The 10,676-nt window shown below is 40.2% G+C and overlaps 1 protein-coding gene across 1 annotated transcript; it reads right to left on the reverse strand.

The window, feature by feature from the left end:
* Positions 1-226: 226 nt before the first annotated feature.
* atp1b2b (ATPase Na+/K+ transporting subunit beta 2b) lies at positions 227-8,795 on the reverse strand. The gene is made up of 7 exons (XM_028422558.1): positions 8,446-8,795; positions 4,957-5,085; positions 4,761-4,868; positions 4,365-4,570; positions 4,102-4,161; positions 3,551-3,646; positions 227-3,454 (listed from the first exon to the last, which is right to left on the reverse strand). The coding sequence occupies exons 1-7, from the start codon at positions 8,534-8,536 to the stop codon at positions 3,284-3,286; spliced, it is 861 nt and encodes a 286-aa protein (XP_028278359.1). The 5' UTR covers positions 8,537-8,795; the 3' UTR covers positions 227-3,283.
* Between the last annotated feature and the right edge of the window lie 1,881 nt (positions 8,796-10,676).

Consider the following 10,676-nt stretch of genomic DNA (forward strand, 5'->3'; position numbering starts at 1 on the left):
TGTAGGCTGTGAGGATTATGCTAAAGGAGATTAAAATAGATTAAAGTATCCACCTGATGCTACTTTTGACACCGGCTGGCTTTTTTGTCTGTCCCTTTACAAAGGCTGTACCTTAATTAAACTACTGTTTGATTCCACGGAGATTCACGTTTGTATTGTTCTGTCTGTCCATGTGCAATAAATCCAGCAAACACAGAGTGGATAAAGACTGAGAAGAAGAGGACAATAAAGTTTAAGTTCCCTTAAATGACATTTATTCATTTCTCTATCTTGGTTTGCAGTAAACATGAGCAAAAATATACATACAGTAAGAGCAAAAATAAAAATCCAGAATATTTACCGTCTGTTTGGGTGATTTAAACTCTTTCTCCATTGACCCACAGTCTTCAACAACAGCACAGTTAAACATTAAAAGGATAAACGGGGGTTACTTAAATTGTTGCAGTTTTAAAAATGTTCCCGGTTTGAAAGATGCCTTTAAGAAAGGAGAACAAATTATGACAACCCCCAAATAGTTTCCTACCTGTTTTGCCATTCATTGATTTAAATAATCCTCTCACACGATACAATCCAAGCTGATACATTCTGTCCTCTGTACAACAAAATAATATTTTTTTACTTTTTCACACAGTGGCACACACTTGCCTGATTGCAATATCTTCTGTCTTTTTCATGCCTTGCTCTCTATGGGTCATGGTGCTCTGGTTTTATTACAGCCTCTCTGATAAATAATCATACAGCCACACAAGAAATAAATATATTGCTTTTTAAGGACATCTCCAAATTATCACAGAAGAACCTGATAAATGGAGATGAACAGGAAATAACATTCTGTGACACTGGGGAACATCACTGTCCTTCCACCAGGAGGCACTCTTATGTGGTAGTGAAACGTTCCTGTTGTGCGTATCATATTATATAAGAGGAGGCCTTTTTTTTACTAAGACAGGGTCTCTTAGCCCTCCACCTGGATCCTACACACTATCTCTGCATGTGATCAGTACTCAGATCTGCTGCTGAAGACGTGTTGAAAACATGAACTGTAATGAAGATCTTTGGTTGTGCACATGAGTAACACAAGAATGTTCAAATTTGGGTGATGAATTAAAATAATGTACGGGCTGTGCTGTGATGTAAACTCAGAGAATAAAGCTGACTAATAAAAAAAAAAAAACCATGCTGTAACAGGTTTCATGAACCAGGCGTTTGACACAAGGAGGAGAAGTGGGGTAAAGAAGTTCAGCGTGCCTGCTCTGGATTAGCTGACCAGATTAAGAGATTACAGTGAAATTAAGTAAGTGTTGCAAGAATGCCAAAGGAGAAATGCATGTGAACTGGACCGTGAACTCACAAAATGCAAAAAAGGAACCTCAGATTACTGTTAGAGCGCCTCCATCATAATAAATGACCCCACAGATATCTATCAGATGATCAGATTAGATCTTTCTCTACCAAGTCCCTGATAAGGAGGTCTTACTGTACACTACTGTGAGATATTTGTGGACAGGTACTGAGAAAGACGCTGACTAAAATTAAGTTTTGAAGTCAAGCCAGACTTTTAAACAGATGCCTGTGTTGCACATTTCCTGTAGTGACACAGCACGATCAGATTAACTGGTACAGTTTGTGACTCCAAGTGTGACTCCACGTGTTTCCAATGTCTTGTGCACACGTACAGCACAAAACTGGTGGAAACAGTGCCACAAAGAAACTCACAAAGAGGCTGAACTTGGCTCGTCTAATTATCATGACACCTTTAGACTGACTGTCACACGACAAAATAAAAATTATTTTATGTGGTCCTAGAAAAAAAAATCCAGTTTTCTATGAGACTAAAAATAAATAAATACATCTGATCAACTAACAATTTACAAACTTTACACAAAGTCACGTTTTTACATTATGGATGAAAACTTTAGAGTATGATGATGAATGAATGAATAAATAATTAAAAAAAGGGAACAAAAACAATCTTTCTACATCTTCCTCCTCCAAACCTGCAAGTACATTGATTAGTTTAACTCCACAAAAAAAGCACAATTTCAGTGCAAAACAATAAAAAAATGACATCTATTTCAGGTACAAATGAAATAGATGTTATACACACATCAATAACCATAAAGAAACTCTACATATTAATGTTTAAATGAGTTAAAAATGGTGTCACATTTGTTGTTGTCATTTGATATTCAGACTGTGGGCTGCAGTCTATTTGTATGTTGTAAATATGTCCTTATTCAGACATAATCAAAATAACCATTCCCAGCATTATATCAGCCTTATTAGCTCCTCTCAACCAACATGAATATCAAATGATCCATCCAAATAATTATTATTTAATAGAAGCCATCTGATGAATGGACTCAGGCATTCATAATGTATGCCACTTAATGAATATTGCACATTGCATGCAACTTCCCGACCTACAGTATGAAATGGGACCTGTAAACACTCACACACACACACACAGGCACACACACACACACACACACTTTCTCTCCTGTTTTCCTAACCCCTCACAATTAGAGATGCCTGTCCTAACTGTATTCTGAAGGTTTAAAGACTACAGAGTGGTCCCTCCTGGTGGTCAGTTGTTCAACATAGGTTCAATCTTAGCAGAGGGGGGGCCTCTTGCCCCTTAAAGACACACTAAAGACAAAACACACATGCAAATGGCTTCATCTCTGCATCCATCCACTGAGATATATGCAAAATTTGTTGGATAATTTGTGCAACAAAAGAGACGTACTGATATAAGGTTATGATACCATATAAATATTGTAGATATACACACTTTATAATGTCATTTGTGTATATTCGTATATAGAGGGATACTCTATAAGGAGGCAGCGGGAGGGGGGAGCAGCAATACAGTGGTAATGTCGCTGATCCTTGCAAACTTTGAAAACACACGGTCACATCCTTTACATCCCCTAGTTTTGTCATGCAGTATAAATAGACGTCACCTCAAATTAATTTACAGAAAATAATTTGTCTGAATGCTCACAGACAGAAACAATGACAGCATTACCACCCTTGTTATTCTAGCCTTATCTTATCACACAACTGGGCTAATAATCCCCTTACCCCAAAAAAAGTATGTATGTGTGTGTGTGTGGGTGTGTGTGTGTTTGTGTGGGTGTGTGTGTGTGTGTGTGTGTGTGTGTGGGTGTGTCTGGGGGGGGGTGTTAAACAAATCCTACAAAGGGTGTGAATACTGTTATTTTTTCTGCATATGTGCAATGTTGCAGAGAATAAGGAAAGTAGATTTTAAGGGAAAAACCTAGTTATTATTGAAGTTGATCCGCAGCCTGAAAGACACACGGCCAGCAAACTTGTCTCTTTCACTTCCATCGGGAATGTTGTTGGCATTGATCTTGCACTCGATGTTGACGTCTTCATTAGTAGTAATGTTAAGGAACTTAATGGCAACCAAAGGCTGAGAGTAGTTCACCTGGAAATATATTATACGGATGTATTTAAAATATATTTAAGTGCGGGAGCCAGTGGACTTAGGAATGTTTAGCAATGATTAAGAACACTGTCTTACCTGAGCTTTCTTGCCATAGTAAGGGTAGTACATAAGGTTAAAGGTGCCATTTGGAGGAAAGTAAGCCAACTGTCCAATTTTGTCCGAGTCTTCTCTCTGAATGTGTGAAACAATGTCATCATTATTACAACCTGGCTGATCACTTTATATGTGTAGAAGAGGAGGGGGCAAGCTTCATTAACCTCTTTTTTCCTAGCTATTTAAAAGAAAAAATTACATTATAGTGTAAAACTACAGGCTATGCTATTAGCTATGCTATTATTTATTTTATTTATGCTATATAAATATTGTCTAAATGACTAGACAGGTTAATCCCGACCTTACCCATTCATCTTTGCCAACTCTGTATCTCTGAGAGTGGACAAATTAATGGAAAAAAAGACCAACAAGGGAACAAATGGTGAGGTTGCATGCACAACAGACATGAAACACATTGAAAGAAAAAAGGAGGTGGCTTTTTGCACATGAGAATGAGGCACAATAGCTATGAATGGGCTGAAATCCAAAGTGATATGTTAAGCCTTTCATTGTGAGAGACAAAAAGGGATTACCTTTGCTCCACAGGTGACATACGGAGCCTGGCCATCCTTCCCTGGCAGCATCCCAATCACCTGGTGAGACAGAAAGATGACACATCTCCAGTATATCCTTTTTACTCTTATTTAAACAGAGAAATGTCAGCAATCAATGCAAAAATCAATGACTATTATCTTTTTTTTCACTGGGATTTTTCCCCCCTCATACAGGTTTCATGATCTCACTTCATGTTTCCTAGCAACACCATCCCTTTCCGTTCCCTGTGTTTCTTTCATACCCGATTCATCTTGATGATAATGCATGGCTTGCCCTCTTGGTATCCATAGTAACGGTCATGGATTCCAGAGCAGTCCTCAAGGATGGTGCGGTTAAACTGACAGGAGCGTTTCGGGTTGTTTTTCACATCGCCGCTGTCCTCCTGCCGGAAGTACTGGTCGGGGGTGCACTCATGGTTTTTCTGTGCTTGGATGGAGTCGTTGTAGGCTGCAGTGGGGAGGATTGCAGGGTGGGGTTAATTTTATTTGTAAGGGCTTATGACTCAACTAAAACCAAGGCAATCTCCTAACCACTGACTGTAAAGGAATTATCTCTTATTTAAAAACAAAAAAAGAATAGAGTCATTGTTTAATCCACAGCAGTAAGCTTCACTGTAAAGGACAAGAAGCAGACTTACGTGACAGAAACTTGTCTAGTGCCTGAGCGTAGCTGTCCCAGCTCTCAGTGTGTTTGACATTATAGACAATCTCGAAGGTTTCATCTGCCGTGGGTTTAATCACCATGCCTGTGAGTGAGAGAGAGACAGCAGGAGGTCATGACACCACGCACAGACTGCGACCTGTGCTCATGTGCTTTCATGTCCTTATCTGCACCTGGTGTGGAAAGCCTGTCTTGCCAGGTTGGTTTGTGGTCATCCAAGGTCTGCAACATGACGTACATGGTGATCGCAAACAATCCAGCGAGGAAGATGTAGAAAATCAGATAGAAGAGAAGGATAAGACCTGCAGACAATCAAAGAGAGTAGGGTGTCAGTGTGAGAGTGGCATCAAAGACTTTAATCCAAAATAATTAAGAGGACAAATGCTGTGCACTCCAGTGGTGCACATTTCTTAATTTTCCTAAATTTCTGTCTTTGTAGTGACATACAAAAAGGGACAAAACGTGACTGACATATTTATTTATTGGGTTAGTATACAATTAATAATTGTAAGCTCAAAACTAACACAAATAAGCACTTATTTAGGCTTAGTATATAAATGTGTGTTTTTTGCATTAGAAAAACACGATCCAGATCATTTTTGCTGCATGTCTTAGAGCACACTCCTTGAGTTGCTCCATCTATGCATTAAAAGCTTTTAAATTATGCATGAAGACTATTGGACTAACATCTGCCACTCAGCTAACTCATAATTACACAAACACATTAGTATAGTTTGAAGAACTCATGCCTGGAGCCATAATGTAATCAGTTCATTTCTATTGTGTCTGTTGGGTCTCTTTCATGACTAAACATGTATACATGATTCCGGTTAATCCTTGTCAACATCTGCTTCTCTATTTTGCACTCACATGCACAGCTATACTTTTGATGCTTAACGTATCATTCACTTCACAATGTCACCTAAATTACATCTACAATTAGAGGTAACAAACACATAAACCTGTATGTTAATGCTTGCTTTACTCGTTACCTAGAATGTGCTGTGGTCTGAAACAAGCTGAAGTAAGGCAGGATTGAATGGCTTGTGGCTACTTTCATTATAGGGTTACTCTGTCCACAGGGGAGAACAATGACAGATTGAGAAGGAGAACAAGGACCCCCCGGAGACCGGGCCTCAGAGTCAGAATATTACATATAGGCTTATGTCATTTACTTTTCAACTGATATGTGGACTGCAAATAAATGTTGTAAATGTTTTATTAAACAATAAATTGTCCGTTTTTGTCAGGAGACATTCCAGGCATGATTCCTGAGAACAGTGCAACATAAATAGCACTTTCTACCCCCTCACTTAAAGCTTTAACACCTGAGGCCAGTGCTGTGTAGCAGCTGAGTGCCCTGACCCTGCGCCTCTGCCGGATGGCCCCCAGCGTGGCGCTCACTCATTCTGTCAGCAAGCTCGATGCTGCATCTGCATCCCGATGCAGGAGTTATTAGGAATCCATAACAAAATGTCAGGTGGAAATAATTTACAGAGGGGCATCGTGATGATGTGGATGTTTTGGGGGGAATAGAAGTGGGTTTGTGTTTAAGCCAAACTGGAGCCTGTGAACAGCTGGAGGTTCTGTATCTGTGAGAGTCAAACTGTTTTTTTTAGTGTCATTCAATGGAGAGGATGAAACCACAAATATGACACCACCCAGGGGAGAGATGGATGTGCACACCAGGTCACACGTGGAGCCAGTGTGGCTTTCCCCCTGGCAGAGAGGGTGTTAGGTTTACAGTCTGCCCTCTCAGTCCAGGCTGATGATGGACAGTGATGCATCTTTCTTTCAGCCTGGTTTTGTTTGCATACGGCTGTTGAAAGCAAAGAACAAAAGGCCGGGTTGGGGTGGTTCAGTGTCCTGTTCTTTCTTCAGTAATAATAGCAGGAGGTGTCTCTTTTCTTTCAGATTTAATTAGGAGAACATGCAGTTTAATTGCTTTGTAAGCTGGTGATCAAACAGACCTCTGAAGTAAAAATAAAAAGGTCTGGGAAGAGAGTGTGCAGCTTTGAGCTGTGTATCATCTGTGCAACCTTACAGTGAGAGCAACATCATTGCAGTGAGAGCCTTTTGTAGTTTTTTTTTTTATTTTTGGAAGTTGGAGGTGCGGAACACTTAATTAGTCCTAAAATACAAATTTAAATAGAGGTGCTTGTTTGACCATGTTCAGCAATGTCAGCTGGTGGCAATGTAAGATCAAAATTGCAGGACTGCTCCACATCACCAAGGCTATTTCCATATCATTACAGCAGAACACACAAGGAAGCGTTGTGCGTTTCATCCTCAAAGAAGTCTTTGATCTGAACAAACATGATACTGCATCATAATTACTGTATGAATGCGAACAACAAATGTGTTTTTAAAGAGGCCACAATCATAACAAGCTATGTACTTGCACTCTTCTCAGGGCAAGGTGAGGCCATGTTGCCAAAAAGTGGTACAGCATGTCCAGGAAAGAGGAGAAAGTGCTGCTGAGAGATGCCAGATATAGCAGACATACGTGTAATGGCTAACTACAGAAAAAGCCTAATTAACCAGCCTTACAGAGCACAGCTTAGAAAGGCCACCAGACCCTAAGTCACCTGGGGCACACTGAGCTGGATTAAGTTGTTCAGTGAAGGAGGAATCCTGCACAAGAAGCTACAGTCAATGACTCCCAGCTTCGCACTCATATACTACAATGACCATTGATGAAACATAATCACAATACCATGGCGATAAAACCGCTTTCAGGACTATTCCAGCCCCGTGCTGAAATTGAGACTGAGCAGATCAAACATTATCTAAGTTCCTGAAAGTACTTTATACTTTGCTAGAACACCCTGCATCAATACCTTCCTCATCAGCCAATGAAGTCATTAGATTAGGATTAAATCCCTCACTGATTTACACACAGTGGGAGGGGCTGAGTTGGAGGTGATACAAATAGCATTTGGCCCTCGGCTTTACCCAGATTAAAATGCTCCAATGTCATTAGAACAGAGCCATATGTGCCCTGTCATTTCATGAATCTTTGAAATAATTGCAGGCTTTTCTGTATGCCAGTGATACAGTAACAGAGGAAGAAAGAAAGGCTGGGACTGGATCTTCCTTCAAGAGCTCTAGGACTGGGGAAAATCCTGAAAATGAATGACATCATGTTGAACGCACATTTAGTGAAGCTACAGGCATACAAACGCATTTCTGCACAACTTCAGAGGGCCACTCTCCAAGAAACAGTCTCCTCTGCAACAGAATTCATGCAAGCACTCTTCAGCAGAGGGGGGGGGGGTATGCACTATATCCATGAGAGAGCTGCTGTAATCTGGCTAATACAAAGATAAAATAAAAACATATGTCTCCACCCTCATGCTGAGCGCAATGCGCACGGAAAGCATTGCCATAAATTAATAAATAAAGACACTAGACAGGAGGGGGGGAGAGATCCGCCGGCTTCCACAGAAGCGCTGCCGCAGTCAGATTTCAGCCCTAGACCGGTGGACAGCGACATCCACCTCATCAGCTATAGCTGGAATTCACATCACAGTCACATTTCAGACAGAGTGCTCCGATAAAGCATCACGTTGCACCTTTAAGTCACCATGTCAGAGACCTGTTACAGAGCAGAGGCACTGTGTTTGCTGCATTGCTGTAGCTGGACAGCACCACATACTCACCCCAGCTGCTCGCCGTTCTGCCCAGAAACTCCCTCGTCCTGGGGTTCCATATAAACTCCTTCCATTCGCCTTTTTCTCCATCCTTTGCCATTTTATCCTAAATGTTTGGACTCCAAATCTGTAAGAAAAGCGCTCTAATGCAATGAAAGCCGGCTTTCAAACAATCAGACGGAGAGCTCTGCTGTGGATGTGCAGGGCCGCCAATTGAAGAAGAGAAATAAAAGTAAAAACACTACAGTGGCCTATCTGATAAGAACTGATGTAGGCTATCAGAGGATGTACCGGTCCTGCTCTCAGAACGGACCTAATAACTGCCCTCCCCCCCAGCTCTTGTCTGCATGCCGCAGAGTTTTGATGAGTGGTGCAGAAATGTAGTGATACTGCGGTAAAGCACTCCCTCCGCCTCCCTTCTACAACCACCCCCCCTCAACACACACACACACACACATATGCATTCACACCCTCATCACCCATTCCCCGGCAGAGCTGCTGCCGCTCCTCCCGCCTCCTTCTCCTTTCTGGCCAATCATCTGCAGCGCATCCTCGCTCCTCACATGAAAGACAACCTTCAAAGCAAATCCCAGGCCGGCTGAGGGCATCCCTTTATTGGCTCTGGGGCTCGTAGCGTCACGTATCTAAAGATCTATAGAAGGAAAAAAAAAATCAATAAAATATCGATCTAATATTCCCTGAAGGACCCTCGACGTGTCTGTGGTCAGCGACCATCAGGATTATATTTATGTTTATTGTCAGAGGAGAGCTGTAGCCACAATAAAGAAGAAATACGATCGAGATAATCCATTCAGAGATGTGAAAAATATTATTTTCTTATTCAAGAAAATCATATTAGCCTACATCTGAACATTCAAAGCTGCTAAACACAAAGCATCAGCTTATTTATCTGAAGAACAATAAGGATCCCTTTAAATATAGATGGGTTGCTCTGAGCCTCTTCTACAACATGACTGTATTATGACTACAACAGAGGATATGGGGAGTGAATGTATAGCGCCCTCAATAGGAAACAGAATGTACTGCAACACCTGCTGCAACGGGAACACTGTGTCCACTTCCCCAGCAGCTCCAACAACATTCAACACGTGTCAGTAAAACATGGAACAATTTCTGTTTGTTGTGTAAAGTTCATTATATAAAATTTATTTTCAATGACAATATCAATGCAAATATAGCACTACAGTGATTTCCAAGGTACACCGTATCTTACCATATCAATATAGTATGGCACTCGTATAATGGCCACTGTTTTAGTAGACACACAAAACCAACAGCTTCTGTAAACTATCTTGGAAATGATAGCCAGGGTTCCGTATCAGTCTGTGAAAAGGAATCATGGTAAGGTGATTACTTGGTATCTGAAATTAAATTGGGCACATTAGTATCATTGGAACATTTAAGTTTAAGGAATCTCTGCATGCATTGCACTTGCCCATTTCCTTCAACCTGACCTGTGTTTGTTCTGAAAATGGACTCAGTAAACTTGAAAAACCCTCAAACACGAGCAGGTGGAAATAAAAGGAAAAGAAATAGTTAAAAAAGAAAAGGCTAAGCAGTGACTCTCAAACATTTAAATAGGTCTTCTTTTCACAGGGGTGTACTGTACTGTACAGTTTGGTGCTAACTATAGCAAAAACAACAACAACCAAGAGACATTCAAGCGCCTTAATTCTAGTACAGAAGGGCTCACTCTTCAAGGTACAAACTTCATTTCACGTGGCTTCTTGGAAATAAAACAATTATGCAACAATAACCACTATATTGATAATAATAGTAATAATAATAATAATGTGTTTCATGGTGACACCATGTAGTTGAATGAACAACACCAGTAGTTCAAGGTAGCAGCAAAGTATTTAAATAAATGTCAAGACAACGAGCTGTTGGAATCTGTACACAAATAAAAATGAATGTAGAAAAAGGGCATAAATAAACAGCTTAAAGGGAGTCTTGCATAAATTTAAATAAACAACTGTAGGACTGTGCCTTTCATTTAGAGGGCTTACTGTTTATTAGTAGAACTATAAGTAATGCATGGACCGGCTGCAGCAGATAAAGTACTTAAATCTTTTAGAAAAAACAAGTGAACAAATTTATGTTTATACAGTATATGCTACATAATATGTATTGATTACAAGTATGAAAATGGAAATAATTGCTACATTTTCAATACAGTTGTACATATCTATTTACAGTACATTAGGGTTTTTTTTTAA

The sequence above is a fragment of the Parambassis ranga genome, chromosome 14 (assembly GCF_900634625.1).
Source record: "Parambassis ranga chromosome 14, fParRan2.1, whole genome shotgun sequence".
Lineage (NCBI taxonomy): Eukaryota > Metazoa > Chordata > Actinopteri > Ambassidae > Parambassis > Parambassis ranga.

Excerpts from the sequence above, each read along its gene's own strand:
- atp1b2b (XM_028422558.1), bottom strand. The coding sequence starts at position 8,536 with ATGGCAAAGGATGGAGAAAAAGGCGAATGGAAGGAGTTTATATGGAAC. Across the intron at positions 4,162-4,364 it reads TTATCATCAAGATGAATCGG|GTGATTGGGATGCTGCCAGG; the intron begins GTATGAAAGAAA and ends CTGTCTCACCAG. Across the intron at positions 3,455-3,550 it reads ACTATGGCAAGAAAGCTCAG|GTGAACTACTCTCAGCCTTT; the intron begins GTAAGACAGTGT and ends ATATATTTCCAG.